This window comes from Triturus cristatus, chromosome 3_1 (assembly GCF_964204655.1).
Source record: "Triturus cristatus chromosome 3_1, aTriCri1.1, whole genome shotgun sequence".
Classification (NCBI taxonomy): Eukaryota; Metazoa; Chordata; class Amphibia; order Caudata; family Salamandridae; genus Triturus; species Triturus cristatus.
This window is the reverse complement of record NC_140583.1, coordinates 608226902-608244762: the sequence shown is the minus strand read 5'-3', so window position 1 is coordinate 608244762 and position 17861 is coordinate 608226902. Positions and strand designations below refer to the sequence as shown.

The window sequence follows — 17861 nt, the reverse complement described above, 5'->3', positions numbered from 1 at the left end:
AGTCCTTGGCTTACTTATCTATTGCTGTGAGTCTGGTCTGTTCCCCACGCCTGGTCTGGGGTGCAGTGGGGGTCGCCTGGACATGGTCCGTGGTCAAGTTTTTCTTTCGGTTAAAAGGAGGGCAACTTGTGGGAAATTAGTTGTCTGCTCAATGTGGTTGCATCTCCTGTATCTCTGCGGTTTCAGGAGTTGATGTCAGCAGCGGTCAGTAATTTTCCATGGGCTCAGTTGTTCTTGTACACTTTGGTTATTCATCTACTGTCACTTTGTCCCTGTGTTCCAGCCATTGAGTCCTGCTTGTGGGTTTTTTCTTCGGATCGGGGTGGCTCTGGTGTGGTGACTGGACACCATCCATTGGCTGGGGGACTCCCTTTTTCTGGTGTCTCCGTCTCGGGTGGTGACCATGGCTGCCAGTGAGTTCTGCTGGGGAGGCGACCTTGATGCCTTGGGGAAGTGGGATCCCCTGCAGGATGGTTTCTCTTTCAGCTTCAGGGTACTGGGGCATTTCGATTGGCCTGTCTGGTGTTTAAGTATTTTCTTTCGTGTTGGGTTGTCTCCCTCGCCAGGGGGGTTGCAGGGTTCAACCCTTGTGACCTCTGAAGTAGGGGATTCTGACATGGGCGGTGAGCCCTGTTTTGTCTCCGAGGGTGGTGTATCTCCTGGGTAGGGACGATTGTGCAGCAGCCCACCTGAGCTGGTTTTTCCCCCATGCATTCGATCTCTTTGTCGACGGGGGGTGTTCCTAGTGTTGCAGATGAGGTTTGGGTGTCCATTGAGGGCGTTCTTTACGGCCATGGTCTCTGCTGTCCTGCCCCGCTTCTGCACGGTAGCCCTTGGCCGATGGCATGGCTAGTGGATGCAATGTCATGCCAGTGGCCGGACAGCCTACTTTACGCTTTTCCTCCGATCCCCTTGTTTGCCAGGGTGCTGTGACAGTTCCGCATGGTGTGGGCTTTGGTTATGTCAATTGTGCTGGACTGGGTCCACCACCCCTGGTATCCTCTTCTGGGGATCTTGCGGTTTAGTAGTGTTGGGCTATTCTCGCCCATCCATCTTCTATGCCGGGTTCGCCTCTCCCAGCGTGGGTTCTGCGGCCACTACATCTTAATGCCTGGCTATTGGATGGGTGTGGCTGTTGTCCCGTGGCTGTTCGGCAGATGTTGTAGGCCTGCTTTTGGACTCCTGACCTAAGGCGTCCCATTGGTCTTGTTCCTGGTATTGGTGATCCTTTTTCTTGGTGGGATGTCACGTTGGGCTGGACTCTGGTTCAGTTGATCCTGTCTGGTTCCTGGAGTTTCGTTGGGCCTGGCTCCTTCTGCTCTTTGGGAGCAGCGGGCTGCTTTGCTGGGTTTCCATTGTCCTCTGTTGGATGTGCTGGCTCCTTTGGCGGCTAGATCTATGCGTGTTTTTTTTGTTCTTCGCATCCTCGGGGGATTTGTCTTGCCCCGGCCTGGGGTCTCCCATTGGTGTTTCAGGCGCAGCATGCTGCCCGCTTTTTGGACCCTTGTGGCCAGTGGCCGTGTTGTTCTCGGGCATGTCAGTTGTTTTCTTGGTGGCCTTGTGTCCGCTGGTCGGGTTTGGCTCCTTTTTGAGGTTTCCTTGCTTCTTGCGCCCTGATCCTATGTCCTTCCCCGAGGTCCATCCGTTACCTGTCATTCCTGGGAAGTTGTTCTGTCCACCGTCTCTGCTGTGCCTGGGTCTAGGGTGGTTGTTGGTCTCCCGCTGTTGGATGTCCACGTTGGGTTTTGTATATGCTCACTGCATTAGTCATGTGGCGAGGAAGACTTACGAGAGGGTAGTGCCCCAGTTACTTACCGGTAATCTTCATTACTCTGAGTGTAGTCTTCCTCACCACATGAGTTTCCATCCCTTCCTTCCCTGTTTGGCTATCGGCTTCAAGTGGGTGCTGAGGCTTGGTACTTGAACAGGACGTGGGGTAGGCCGTGCCTCCTCTTGTACTAGGTCAGGGGTGAAGGAGGTCGGCCATGTTAGGGAGGGGTGGGAGTACTAGCGCGCTAATTTGCTTGGAGGGTTCTGTTGGGGAGCTGAAGCTCACTACGTTAGTCATGTGGCGAGGGAGACTACACTCGGAGTAATGAAGATACCGGTAAGTAACCGAGGCATTCATGTGGCTCAAAGTAGGAGGTATTTTATTTTTGTGGCTACTCCCTTGTCCATGCTTTCCCCGCCCTTTCTGCGAAGAGCTTCTCTGAGTGTTACTTAAGCACATTGCCCAAGACAAAGTGTGTTCCAAAAGGGCCCCATCATTTGAAAAACGTCATGATCTACTAACCAACTTGCCTTCAGAAAATAAACGTGCAAACAGACATTTTAAAGAGATACTCCAGCCAGGCTGGAGTTGACGCTTCCCCAAACGTCTCGGGCTTTCAAAACTCTATTCTACTGGGAAATCTCGGCGCAGCCCTTCAGATCTCTCAACTGCTTGCTCCTGCCACAGGAAACAAACCACGGTCGTTTATACCTCACGCTTTAGACACATCTTTCCCCTCTGCGAAAGTCAAAGTTCCACTTCAGCGTGAAAGAACCGTATTCCGTTCGTCTGGCGCTGGAAAGAGGCTTTACCCGCAAATGTTTCCACCCCTCTCCCCCGGGCCTCCGTCTGACAGCGGGGTGATGCCTTGTGACACTTTGACCTCGGTCTGATATGTATTATTTCGTACAATACACGTCTCTTGTCTAACATGTAGTTTCCACGTAAGTTTGAGACTCCTGTTACTTACATCAATAAATAATGTTAATGGCCCGCAGGTCCCCGAGCACAAATTCCCACCTGCAGTAGTAAGAAGTACATTAAAGGGCCTGGCGCCAGGAGGATGAATCCCCTGGGGGCAATTAACCATCCCATAAATAACGCAGGTTTTTGTGAAAGGAAATTCATTTTTATGACAAAGTGTCCTGTTCCTCTTTACGACTGAGATATGTGCTTGGGAGATTCCAGCCTGGTAGGGCAGGACCTTCGGCGGAAGGGCATATATCTTGGCGGCGCAGCGTGTCCCCTGGAGGCCTCTGTGCAGCAGACGGCTCCGCGATGCTGCTAGGAGATGGTGAAAACAGGTGGGAACGTCAAGCATTGCGCAGGCCCTCCAATCGGTGAAAGAGAAACGGTGACGCAAGCGCGCCATTGGAAGGGAAGCTGGAAAGGTCCACGAGAACCCCACTTCTGAAGGGTTAGACCAGCTATGGGTCTCTAAACACTGCCCTCTTTCTCTTGCTTATCTACAGGCTGTCCAAGATGACAATCACCAAGACACAAGAAATTGCTGTGCTTCCCTTTCGTGTGGTTATTTCCGGTTCAGAGAAACCTCCATGACAGATGCCTCCCTCGATGAGTCAGTGTGGGATGGTTGTGGAACCAGCAAAAGGAAGATGCACACACATAGATCTCTCACTGAAGGACCCCAAGCAGTCCGTGTCTCTATTTATACCCTTCTGGCTGTGCCTGGGCGTCATTTTGTGTGCGAGTCTTCCGTGTATCACTACATCCCATCCAACATTCATTCAAGACTGGTGCTATTCCTTTCACAATGTACACAAAGTCTTTTAGTCTCTGGCTGGGCGCAGGGTTGGTCAACATATCATACTCCAGGTTGCAGCTGGAGCTGGTTCCGGTCCCTCAGCCATCTCCGCCACCGGCGTTCGGGGTGGCAGCAAGCTGGAGGTTATTGATGGTGTGGTGTTAGACCCACTTGCTGGGGTGATTGGCTTGGTGTTTGAGCTCCTTTCCTCTCATGTTATCCACTTTCATGATCTGCCCCGATATCTATTGCACTTTCTCAGCGCCTCCTGTTCTAGGGTGTAGGCGGGTTTCCATGCTTTTTAAACCATGATACACTCTGAGCCACTATCTCAGTGCCCAAGCTAACTGATACTAAGGTGCCATTCACCCATGTAACTGTCCAGAGCTCCCATTCGTACGGTGTGCAACATTTCGATCTTGTGTGTCAGTTACATAGTATGACCTGGTTGTTTTAGGCCTGATACCTTGGCTTTCTGGTGCTGACTGGCCTACCTGTTAGCCACCATTCGCCTGTCTAGGGAACTGCTGGGTCAAAGACTGGGACTTGCCATTGCAGCATCATTGGAATGGTGTCCGTGCCTACGCGTCTGAACAGCATTCCTAGCAGAGAACATTTGATTGTACAGTGGGTGTATTTCTGTACGCCTGCAAGAATTGGTGTAGTTTTGCCTCAGGATTGGAGCCTTCATCCATGCTACTGCGCAGGGACTTGTTAAGGGTGTGCATGCGTTGCTCAACATCACCAGTGGCTTGAGGCGACTGTGGTGTGACCATCCGGTGACAAATTTCCAGGTGCTCTAGAAAGTCCCTGAATTCTGCCCCTTGGAATGGGGGCCAATCGTCAGTACATATCGCCTCTGGGAGACCAAATGTTGCAAACACTTTCTCCAGCAGTAGCCTCCCTTTGCTGAATCCTGAGGACTCGGTTATCTCCACTACCGGGTATTTGGAATACCCTTCAACTCCATCCATCAGGGAAGCTCCCAAAGTCCAGGCTGACTTTGTTCTATGGTGCTCCCCAGAGTTCTTCTGAGGATACAGGTGCCAGTACACTGGCTCCTCTCGTCTCCCTAAGGCGAACCTTGGTCTTTGCTGCACTTATTGGACTTCATGCGCCAATTCTACTACTCTCTGGTGTAGTGTTGCTGGTAATACATCCCAGTGACCCCTCACTAGCAGTCCATCTGCGGTCACACGCAGGTCATCCCGCACTGTCCACATTTGTGACAGCTGTTCTTTGTCTGTGGGTACCCACTGGTTGGCATCACGCATACCTCCATACCCCTCCTTGAATGGTGGAAATGGTCTTTTGGAGGACCTCATTGACCTGCTTCATCAGATGATTTAGCTAATCGTGAGGGCTTTGGGACAAGTGCCTTGGTTCACCAGTCACATGTAGTCTTCCACATCCGGTTCCTGGGCATTCTTGTAGGCCTGAGAGGACTTTGCGGATGGTGGTTTGGAAGAATTTCACCACAGATGAGATCCAAAAATAGAGCCGCTTGTATCTTCTTAGACACAGCTGGGTCGAAAAGGTCGTGATGTAGCAACTCTCTGGGTGTAGCAGCCGCTGGTGGTATGGCAGGCATTAAGGGCCCACTTCGAGAGCCACTGGGCCCCATTGACATCCACCACTATATCATCCATGGTCGAGATAATGTGTTGCTTCATCTTAATCACCCGATTAGGGAGGTGCATATCTATACGCATCCTGATCACCCTGGGCTGCTTGGGTTTTTCTGCTATGACCCTCGTTGACACCTCCGGGGTGGGACTTGACACCTTTTCGATCATATCAACTCGTTCAAGGTTTTCATGCTTTTGCTCCACTAGAGGGCGGAGATAGAATGGTACCCTCCGGTGCTGGAGTGCCATCGGCTTCACTGACTTATCAATATGGAATTTGGTTGGTTCTCTCCTCAGGCATCCATGTCCCTGAAATGGTTGAATGAACTTCACAAAGAAGGTGGTCTATATGTAGAGGATGGACGGTCCATGCAAAGAAAAACAATTCGAGGTCCTCCGCCATGTGACATCCTAGCAATGACTCTTCTCATTCTTTGATGAAGTGAAACCTGCCCGGTGCCTCCTTCTCTCCATGCTGTACCACCACGTCAATCATCCCTGCCAGCAACAGGGCTTACCAGCGTCCACATGTATAGATTTTGGTGTTGTTCAGCACCAGTGCTAGTCATTGCTTGAGACAGGTGTATTGCCCCACCATCATCACATTCACAGATGCCCCTGTGTCAATTAGATAGCAAGAAACAGTGGTTCCTGTGGACAATGTGTTCAGTATATGATAGTAGTTAAGCTCAGTGGCAGTGCTTATGAGTAAAGGGATGTCAAAGAGAGAATTAAAATTATACACAACAAGAAAATTGAGGTTATTTGCCATATATGTAAATTACGTAATCAAGATAATCAAAACAAAGTGCACGGTCTCCCAAGTGAGCATAGAACCTGCATATTAAGGGTGACAGTTTGTGACATAGGTTTCAAATTATACAAAAAATGACCATAACATAATTATACAATTGGTATATCCAGCCTTCTATCACAATAGTAGGGGCTGGAGGTTGGTTCATTTTAGATGCGTGTCGACCCCACCTACAATAGGGGGTCTCTTCAGGACCTATCAATAAGGAACACTTGAATGAATATAGATCAACTGTCAGAGTAGTGAGGTGCACACCAAGAGGCAGTGGCTCATGACAGAATATTTTGAGAAGGGGTACTCGCATTGGGCCCAGCCGGGCACCCTGTGAGGGGAAGGGCTGACAGTTCTTTTGGTGTATTATCGATATACGTCCGTGCTTCATAAAATTAAAGATAAGACAACTACGCAAATCCGTAGTGTAGGATATCATCTAGAGTAAGTGAATGAGAGACGGATCATCTCGTGTGTGATATTAGAGAGACTAGGCCACCCTAGTCAGCTGAACTCCTTCTGTGACTCAACAGAAAGAGGCTGACTTCGGCGATCCTCCGCAGATGGTTTTTATCATTTCCTGACATCGGACGGCATGTGACATGGGTTATTTCTAAATTAGGACATTCACTGTGGGTGTGTACCACAAAAATAATAGGGGGTTCACCAAGTAGATTAGAAGTATCTCATTTGGCCCTGATGAATTGCCTTTGATCCCTGGGGGGGAGGACACCTGGGCAAAAAACATGTTGACCGCACTATGAACCAAAGGAACATCATTTCCTGCTTGGTTCGATCACTTTGATTTTAACCTTAACTAGGATAGCTAAATAAAAAAACCTCAGTTTTTGATACCCTCAGTTATTTTGACTGATTATCACTTCTGCTCTCCAATCTACCACTGCACATATTGAAAGAATCTTTGAGGGCACGTGTCTGTCATTCTGAAGCTCCCTACTACATTTCTGACACGAAAAAGATCTTCAGCAAACAGCCCCCTCTGAGGGGCTTGTTGGGCATTGCAACACCCACACAAAGAGGAGCATAGTCCTATGATGAAGCATGCCACCTTAGTGGGTGAGGGTATGTGCATCCTTAAAAGGATGCTCTGTGAGCTTTCAGAAGCATTTGAACCCTCAGGGTTGTCTTGCTTCTCAAGATTATTGGTACTGCACACTTGATTTGTATGATATGATTATGGGATAATATGTGCTGTACTGAAAATTCCTCTCATAACCCCCCTTCCTTCTTCGGTCATTGTCAGTCAGTCGCTTCAGATTGCAAGAGGGGCAGAATGTGGTGACTGATGTACGCCACTAAGTGGTGCCTGTGCCCCACACTGGCGGCCTTCTCCCTGAAGGCTCCCCCGAGAGCCCTCTTGCTGTGCGGGTCCATGGTGCATCGACTGTGCACCGGGAATTGCAGGCAGCGGCAGAGGAACTCAGGGGGCTGAAGCTCTTGTCCTTGGAGGTGAGGCACAGCATGCATTGCCGGTCATGTCACCACCTTACCCCCAGTGTGATGGCCTGAAGTGAATGGCATATGGTGGGGACAAGCAAAAGGAAGACCGGCACACACAGATCTCTCATTGGGACTGGAATCCAAGTGGTCCACGTCTCTTTTGATTTATACACTTCTGGCGCCCTCAGCCATCAGGTTTCATGTGGGTCTTCCATGTATCACGCAAAGCTGGGTACTTAACTACACAGTTCACGGGCATGTGCATGTTAGTCACGCTTTAGTTTGTTCCTGTTGCATTGTGAATTAGAATCACCCATTTATTTGTGAAGGCGCTTCATATATCTGAAAGTGCAACGGGTAGTGTACAGTATCAGTATATATTCAAATTATATTGCATACCCATATAAGACCAATCAATCAATCAGTGACACTTATAAAGCGCGCTACATACCCGTAGGGTCTCAAGGCGCTGGGGGGGGGGGGGGGGGGGGGTGCCGCTACTGCTCGAATAGCCAGGTCTTCAGCTTCTTCCTGAAGGAGAGGTGGTCTTGGGTCAGGCGCAGGTCGGTCGGGAGGGAGTTCCAGGTCTTGGCGGCCAGGTAGGAGAAGGACCTTCCTCCTGTAGTCGCTCTTCGGATGCGGGGGACGGCGGCGAGGGCGTGGTTGGCTGATCGGAGGTGGCGCGTGGGAGCGTAGAAGTTGACTCGGCTGTTGAGGTAGCTCGGGCCTTGGTCGTGTAGGGCTTTGTGTGCGTGGGTGAGGAGGCGGAAGGTGATTCTCTTGTTGACGGGGAGCCAGTGCAGGTCTCTCAGATGTCCGGAGATGTGGCTGGATCGTGGGATGTCGAGGATGAGTCTGGCTGAGGCGTTCTGGATCCGCTGGAGTCTCTTCTGGAGCTTGGCGGTGGTACCGGCGTAGAGGGCGTTACCGTAGTCCAGTCGGCTGGTGACGAGGGCCTGGGTGACGGTCTTCCTGGTCTCTGTGGGGATCCACCAGAAGATCTTCCGAAGTATGCGTAGGATGTTGAAGCACGCCGAGGAGACGTTGTTGACCTGCCTGGTCATGGAGAGGGAGGAGTCCAGGATGAAGCCCAGGTTGCGTGCATGGTCTGTCGGTTTGGGTGCGGTGCCCAGGGCGGGAGGCCACCAGGAGTCGTCCCAGGCGGAGGGTGAAGAGCCCAGGATGAGAACCTCCGTCTTGTCCGAGTTCAGTTTCAGGCGGCTGGTCGTCATCCACTCGGCTACCTCTTTCATCCCTTCGTGCAGGTTGGCTCTGGCGGCGGCGGGGTCGTTGGTCAGGGAGAGGATCAGCTGGGTGTCGTCGGCGTAGGAGATTATGCTGAGGTTGTGTTTGCGTACGATGGCCGCGAGGGGGCTCATGTAGACGTTGAAGAGGGTGGGGCTCAGAGATGATCCTTGGGGGACGCCGCAGATGACTTCGGAGGCCTCTGATTTGTACGGTGGTAGGCGGACTCTCTGTGTTCTTCCGTCGAGGAAGGAGATGATCCATTCCAGCGCCTTGTCCTTGATTCCGATGTTGCTGAGGCGCCGTACTAGGGTGCGGTGGCAGACCGTGTCGAATGCCGCGGAGAGGTCTAGGAGGATGAGGGCCGCTGTTTCTCCATTGTCCATCAGGGCTCGGATGTCATCGGTGGCGGCGATGAGGGCGGTCTCGGTGCTGTGTTTGGCTCGGAAGCCGGACTGTGAGGGGTCGAGGGATCCGTTCGTCTCGAGGAAGGCGGCCATCTGCTTGTTGACGGTCTTCTCGATGACATTGCGCCACACTGGGTTTACAGTGTGGCGCAATGTAGTTCTCGTGCATGGCAGATACTCCTAGTGCTTATATATGGTCCTGATGCAGTACTCAAGCTTATCTCCTGTTTCAATTAGACGGCTTCCGCTTTACTATGGGGTAACACGGTGTGAGTATGTTTGTGGAAAGGTTAGCAAGCAGGGGTCTAATATGTTAGGACCATTGACTGGTAGACGTTTGCCATTGTAAGAGGTCTTTTGTGAGAGTCTTAGATCTTTTGTGTGATTTACATACCAGGTCCATTCTGAAAATGAAGCGTTCAATGTTTATTCATTTATATGTTGAAATAACACCTGCAAGGCTTCATGGGAGTTGACACACTATGTGTCTTCTTAAATGTAAGGTAAATCCCACCTTTAAGCCCAATATGATGGCTTTTTACCGTAAGAGGTTAGTTAGTGCACACATGTCCGAAGGTTTGAGTGCTAGATCTCAAGATGGTGGTTCCTGATCTTGACAGTTAAGGGGAATTTGGATCAGAGTTTGAAAGCGTTGTTTATTTAGATTTCCAGAATTAGAGTGCCAAACCTCACTAATGCAGTCTGTAACCCACATCAGCTCTTTATTGGTTGGTCATGCGTGACCCACTTCTCATTTGCAAAATGGCCAACTTACTTGGTAAACACAGTTGTCTGATGTGGCCAATTATGGCTATAGAATGCTATGATTTAAGTAACAATTCCAATCACAGAGATTTGGTACTTACCTGAACAATTGAACAGATGTGGTTCTTGCAGGAAATACGTTTATTTAGTACAGTTTAATTGAAAAGCAATCTGCAACACGACTAAGGCTACAGGCTTTGGGAGCTGATTGGCGTGATGTGCTTTGTGTCCTTAGTGGTGTCTTTAGCGGTATTTCGTTGGCTAAACACCATCATTCAAAAGAACAGCTTGGATTTCTTTCCATGCAAAATAAGCCAATACGGTTTTGGAGGTTCACACATTGCTTCATCAACTTTAAGGTGATACACTTTTTATCTAGATAATAGGCAATGGGTCTCTGATGGTCAGTGGTAGGTAAAGTAATCGTCGCATAAACCGTCAAAGAAAATAAATGTGAATAAATGCATATAAAATAAGAGAAGTGATAAAATGAGCGCATTTCCTCATGTTCATGCCATTTTACGTGAAGGTGGCTATGGTTTCTGTTAGGATAACCTAATTGAAAAGTGCAGTCACCTTCTCACCAAGCGACTAATAGCTTTAAAATTAATATAAATATGACTCTAAATACGTACACTTGTGTGTTTAATTTGAAACTGAGTTAAATGTTTAAGTTGTATTGTATAAATGCAACGTGGACACTTTTGTCCAGTTTATGAGTGTGTTCATGAATGTGAAATTTGGAGGCTATATGTATGCAGAAAAGTCCCCATGTGTAAAGATCTTGCCCCTGTTTGCAATTCCTGCTATAGGAGTCTGAAAGCTTCTTATGACAAAATCATTTGAAATACCTAGGTATAGTTGTTCAACTGTAGTTGTATAAGGCTGACCCAGTGTAGCATCTTAAAGGGATGGTCAATAGGGCTGTCTTAAGCCAATAGTCTTCGTAGGAGCGCACAACTGGCTTGAGGAAGTCCCTGCTGGACTCTAAAGCAGGCTGGTGGACCTTGGCTCATGGTCTAGCAGTCATAGAACCCACAGAATGAGAGCAACCTCCTTTGAAGGTCAACCTAGATCTACTGCTAGGTCTGTCCAGCTAACCACTCTGTGGATCTTGGATGTTCATGGACTTTGTGGGGAAGGTAGGAATAGGGGGTGTTCACCTTTGGTCACAGCCAGCCATACCAGCCCAAAAAGCTCAAGGAAGCTTAGGTGGTATCACTCTAGTAACTTGAATGCACGCCCTACCAGAGTTCTTCAAAAGAATTAGGAAGCAGGGATCTGATAAAGAGAACAAGTGCTACTTCTTTTTATCGCTTGGAAATAAGAAGTTCTCAAATTTCAATGAAGTGCTTCCTACTGGTAGCTTAGCCTGCTCTTGAGAAGTCCTAGTTCACGCAGAATGGGAATTTTAGCCACAGCCAGCAGCTACTAGAAGATCGGACTGTGACTAACTCTCCCTCTGTTGAGGGATCAGCCCCCCCAATTGGAAACCCTATGCGTCTCGACTAGAACTTCGATCTGTTTGTCATCTGCATAGAGAGCTAACACTCAAAACTAACCACAAATGTTACATTGCAGCCCTTGTGTAAAACACCCTCAATAAATACATCCTATTGACACTTAGATGTGATAAATCTGTGGTTGGGCCCTTAAAGGTTTATGCAGTGCCAACACTGCCAGCTCAGGCAGGGAGGACTGAAAAAAACGAAGACCACACATAATTTTGAAAAAATGTGATAGATGTGAAGAGGGATTTACATGCCTCCCATCATTATGGTGCTAAATAGTGTTTTATAAAGATATCCTTTTTAAACTTAGCCTCTGCTAGACCCTGTTAATTTGCATGTATTTAAAATGCTAGCGGGTTCTCCTTCCTGACGTGGTAAAATGGAAGGAGTGGGCACAGGTGCCAATGGTGTGCCTCAGTTTCGCTCTTAACCAGGGCCCATCTTTTTCGACTGGATAACTACCCAAACATGGGACCTTCGTGAAAAGTGTCTTTGGGAAATTATATCTACTAGGACACAACCTCACCTGCTTTTTCTCATTTAAAGTTTGGATGAAATTTAGTCAGTGCGGCACCATCATTAGGGAACAAGCTCTTGCAAGGAAAGCAAAACACTTCCTCACCTTTGGCCTACATAACTTAAACACTAGTGAAGCTTTCACTGGGCTGTGCTAATATTGCATAATATTTGCCCTATTACCATGGTTATAGTGCCCATTACATTGGCAGGCAGCCCTTAAGCTCCATCTAGCATTCCATAGTTTAAACATTTCTTTTTTGGAATCTATAATTTCTTTTGTAACACCTGTTGCACGAAGCCAGAGCTGCACCAAGCACAGCAGTGCTTTGATTAACAGGGTCTGATGTATTACCTTACTCTTTTTTTTCCTCTTGTCCAGCCCTGAAAGATTCTAGCAAGAAATCCATTAACAGTGACTGGAAAATAGAACTTCCTGGAGAATTCCAGATCGCTGGCACCACTGTCCGCTATGTCAGACGTGGACTGTGGGAGAAGATCTCTGCTAAGGGACCAACCAAGTCACCTCTGCACCTCATGGTAATTTGAACCATTCCTTTGTTTAATTCAAGTAAATATTTCTTTTAGAGGTCGATGGATCAATGATTTGCACCACTTACATCTAGAGTGGAATCTGCAATGCTGTCTCACACATATGATGTCTCTCCATTGATGGCATTTCCCTTCTCCTGCCACAAGCGCAAATACACACATTTACTATTCTCTGATTGTTTATTTTGTTTATTTATTGAGTTTCAGAAGTGGGCTAGTTGCTTATGCATCACATAAAGCCTCTACTGTTGTCTACTGTCGAACTCGTGCCCCGTTCTTTCTTAGATTGCGACAAAAAGCATCCACTGCTATACACGAGCATCCAAGCAGAGTTGTTGGAGCTCTGCCCATTGCTGCTCATCACAAAGGGGCTGAATTAAACAGTTTAGAAAAGCTGTTTTTTCATTCTTTCATATTTGGTGATTTTTAATGCACCACTTGTATCCAGTAGGATGCTTCAAGACCAGAAACTAGGTTACAGTGCTAAACAGTTGCAATACCTAAGTCACTGAAAAACGTTTAAAGTACAAGTAAAGTGTGGATACAAATAGGTTGCAGATGCGAGGTTGTGGGTTTGCATTTGGGTAAATTTCCTTTTTCACAGAGCTCTATACAACATGATAGTGTTGGGAGATAAAATACCAAAACTCTCCCTGGTAATGGAAGATAACTCTCTGCACATTATGGTTTTTACTTTCCGGAGTCCCGCTTTGTCTTTTGAAAATAAAAACAGATTTGCCATGCTACCATCGCATTGCAGAATTGCCATTGCTGTCTCAACAAATCCGCTCCAGGCATAGAGGTGACAGCAAGCCACTCAAGTAAAAAAAAAAAAACAACAACAAAAAAACACAGGCAGTAAACTATAAAAATGGCGGCTTGTTCGCTAAATGGCACAGCCGATTGACCCACCAAAGAGTAAACGAGGGCCTGAATAATAATAGGAACTAGAAATACCTGCGTCTGAGTCACAACAACTAGGACTAGCGGCCTATCCGTTGAACATCACACAAGCGCTCAGAACTAAAAATCACATTGAGTGAAAAGCATGTTGGTCTGAACCTCAAACAAAGGTGTGAAGCATGGGCAAGTTTGCCAGCAGATGCAAGTTTGTAGATGCTATGAGAAGAATGGGAATAAAGGGACACAATACCCACCGGACACTGTCCACAAGAATTTTGTTAAATTTCCATCTGTTTATTTAATGCTGGAGCCTGGATTTAATAAGATGCACAATTTTTATAATACTTACCATAAATTGAATTTTCTCCAGTAGGTATTATTAATACCTACCTCAATGGAACGCATTTAATCAACCTCTGTCTGAGTTTGAACCTGTGACGTACAAGTTATACATAGATTTTTGCAGTACCTGCTAAACCCAGGAACTAGCTACACCGAGAAGGCTTCCGCCCCAGGCTCCCTGTGCTTGCTTTCATGGTGATGCGTGCGTAGTGCGTGCGTATGTGTCTACTCTGTGCGCGCGCGCCAGTACCAAAGGGAAGCGGACCCGTCCGTTCCCCTCAGTAGGAAACGGTTGTACAAACAATGCAGGAATACAGTTGGCTGGAAGAGCCGGTCCCTCAGAGTCAGAGCTGCGTTTGTGAACGCCATTCGAAACTCGTTATGCTCCTGGAAAATAATCTGTGTTACACGTGGCTGTAAAGCTGAAGAAAATTGCTTTCACATGGCGCCCAGCTCCAGCCTGTCAAAGCGCTGAGCTGCGATAATAAAGCTCCCCTTAAAAGTTGTGTTTTGGGCATTTCTCCAAACGGGTGACTTTATCACAGTTGTTATTCTTGGGGCAGCTGTGTTGTCAAGCCTTAGTTATGGGTCTCCGTAGTTACCTTGATCAGTAGTAGCGCCTTTGATTTAGCAGTATGCCCCTGACTAGGAGAGCCCAGTCCCAGGGCTTTGACTGATGGGGCACGGGCTGAACTTACTATAACTGCAGCTCCGAGAGCTGGGGAGGTGCAAGATGGAAGTTTTAATTTGAAATCACGGCCACCTCCACTGGGGGCGGGTGTCTACAATACGCCATTTTATGGTTCGAATTCTCTTCATAATTTCCTGCAAAACGCCGCGATATAAACCGGGGGGTTAGCAAGCACTCTCCGAGTGTTGCGAAAATTTGCTTTGCAACTTATGCAATGGTAAGTAAATTGCTGTAGTATTTTGCTTTGTGCTAGGCAAACAGCTATGTAATACCTTAAAATTGATATCATTACTTTTATTGTAAACAAATGCCATGTGCAGTACATAAATGTCAATGGCATAGAATAATCTCATTTCATGTCCTCATGGTTAAAGGCTGGTAGGTGCTGCCTTGCCGGTCATTGTGCTTTTAAAAACTCAGGGATGCTTTTATGGTATGGGCACTTAAATACTGCTTAATAGCTCTTGTAAGGGATGAAGTTCATTGCAAATAAGTAGTAGGCTACTGAGAGAGATGCTTACCACATTAGAAATTTCATTATGCATCAAGAATTACAGTTTGTCATGCTAATTATCACACAGTTATCCCGCAGTTAATAAACACCCTGCATTGCCAGTTGTCATGCTTTGGTACGGTTTGTTATGCTGATCGTTATACAATATTCATGCATTTGTCAACACTGTCATGCATTTGGTACTCTTTGCTATGCTCATTACCACACATAACTTGCTTGTAAACACTGTAATGTCAGTTGTTGTGCTTTTGGTACAGTTTGTCATGGTGATTATCGCACAGTTATCAGGTTGTTTTACTTTTGCCACACCATGTGCCATGCATTCGGCAGACCCCGTCATACTATCATCCATGCTTGCACACTTACTTACTGCATTTCACAATCTACAGGATTGTTGTGGCTCTGTTAACTCCCAAAGGTTGAAGTGTGGCTTCCAACCGGAAGCGACAGAGGAGCAACCCATTTGAGGCACTGTTAAACCCTGAAAAGATGTGCTGTGTGGTAGTCGTTTTAAGGGACACAGAGGTAACCTACAAAAGGCCCTGGTATACCCCAAAGGTTGTGGTGTATGGCGTTCACCCAGAAGCAACCGAACTGCAACGTGGTGGATCACTGTTAAACACTAAACACTAACGGATGTGCACTATGGTGTTTACCTTAGGCGACAGAGGTTACAGTCCATTCAAGACACAGTTAATCTATCTGTAAGACACTATACAGAGTCCACCCAGGAGACCCTTATCCCTCAAGGCCACCAGACAATACTATATGGAGACCACCCAGAAAGCATCAGAAACCGAACTCTGAGAGGCAGTGGAAAGTAACCAAAGAGTACAACATCAAGTCTGTCCTGGTCATCCTTCATAAATGTGGCTTAGGGCTCAGCCCGCTGTATACAGGAGCACGCGTCTTCCTTCCATTTCTTTGGGCCAGTGATGGTCGTCTGAACTGATGCTTCTTTTCAGCCACCCAGACATAAAACGGCTGAGGAAAACGTTATTGCCACAAGGTTTTGTTCTCTTGTTCTTTCTTGCTGTTATGCCGCATTTTGCAGGATATCCCTGGGGGTCAGGAGCATTACAGAGCATTTCTGAAAATTTAGCATCTGTGGAGCCACTTAAGTAACCCCCAAGGACCACACCCCTTTTAAGTTATGAAAATTATATTTTCAGATGGCAAATATTTCCTCAGTGTTATCTTAGACCACGAGGTACAAAAGCATAAACCTTATTGGACTTCGACTGGAAAAAGCGAGTGAGTCATTAAAATGAGAGATAGAGGTGTGCGAAATATGGAGTCTCTGCACATTTACCCACACCCCTTTGATGGAGAACATGCACTGTAAAGAGGCTCTTGTAACACATTTCCTCTTGTGTCTGGTCAAATCATTAAATAAATACAATGAATTTGGGAAAGGAGTAAATGGACTGATGGTCCTGCATTTGGAAGGCTCCCTCAGCCCTGATGGGACGGCAGTTCCTTTTCAACTCTTATTTACTGTGTCAGACATCATTTGTGCCTCAGCACACATCTTTGAATGCTGCATGAGCTCCTGGGTTTCCTCAGCTGCACCAGCTCCTTTGTTTCCAAATATTATTTTGAATAGAATATACTGAACGTGTATACCTTTCTAAATCAAGATGCGAAATGTTCTGTTTACATGGCTAATGCAATGTTTAATTAGTGCTATTGGAAGGATGTGGCAGTGCAGGAACAACGTATGTAGCTGGGTTGGTTGCAGTAAATGGGCAGACACAATGAGTTACATTACATATTAGATAAGTAAAGGCCGTTCATTGGTATTATTATTTAGATACTGGAATACTGTGGCATTTTAATACACATATCTATGGATGTAAAATGGGGTTGTGTTGTTCGGGAAATAAAGAGACTGTCTTGGTTTAGAAAGGTGTCTTTCACAAAAGTTAACACTAATAGAAACTTACAGAAAATAGGTTACAGAAAATTGAGACCTAAAAGGTGACTTCACTTCAAACCAGCACATGTCAAAATAGCTTATTGAGGATTAGTGGAAATGCATTTACAGGTGTACCAAAATCCAGCAACCTGTTCAATGCCTGTGAGAAAATAATGTATTGGCCCTCACTCCAAGCATAAAGTGGTTTGCAGGTATTCTTAAGCCCACCATGTGGTGTTAAATAGTAAGCAGTCAGAATTGGTCAAGGCAACCTACCCACATTTGATAAACAAAGTAGGTCGCACACTGCTCGTCATACCAGCAAATAGCCCCATAGAACTCTGGATAATGTAGTAGCAACGGTGAGTACGCCTGTGCCACGAGTATGTCACTATAATGCCATCCCTGGACACGTGTTTCCCGGTAATTGCCTCTCGTCAGCAGGGAGCAGGTAGGTATGTGGGGTGCCAAGTAGACTGCCAAAATATTAAAGGTAAAATACCTCTCACGGCGCGCAGGTGCGGAACCAAGGCTCGTCAGCCCAAATCGCTCGAGGGAGCTTAAATACATAAACAAAGTAGGTCGCACAGTGCTCGTCATACCAGCAAATAGCCCCATAGAACTCTGGATAATGTAGTAGCAACGGTGAGTACGCCTATGCCACGAGTATGTCACTATATTGCCATCCCTGGACACGTGTTTCGAGGTAATTGCCTCTCGTCAGCAGGGAGCAGGTAGGTATGTGGGGTGCCAAGTAGACTGCCAAAATATTAAAGGTAAAATACCTCTCACGGCGCGCAGGTGCGGAACTAAGGCTCGTCAGCCCAAATCGCTCGAGGGAGCTTAAATACATAAACAAAGTAGCTCGCACACTGCTCGTCATACCAGCAAATAGCCCCATAGAACTCTGGATAATGTAGTAGCAACGGTGAGTACGCCTGTGCCACGAGTATGTCACTATAATGCCATCCCTGGACATGTGTTTCCCGGTAATTGCCTCTCGTCAGCAGGGAGCAGGTAGGTATGTGGGGTGCCAAGTAGACTGCCAAAATATTAAAGGTAAAATA

General features: G+C 47.0%; 1 protein-coding gene across 2 annotated transcripts in view; it reads left to right on the top strand.

Annotated features, from left to right (window-relative positions):
* ADAMTS17 (ADAM metallopeptidase with thrombospondin type 1 motif 17) overlaps window positions 1-17861 on the top strand; it is a 957220-nt gene that overhangs the window by 763629 nt on the left and 175730 nt on the right. For both annotated transcript variants that reach the window (XM_085644533.1, XM_085644532.1), the window contains one exon: window positions 12257-12414. In XM_085644533.1, the coding sequence (XP_085500659.1) occupies window positions 12257-12414 (158 nt within the window). The remainder of the gene's footprint in view (window positions 1-12256; window positions 12415-17861) is intronic.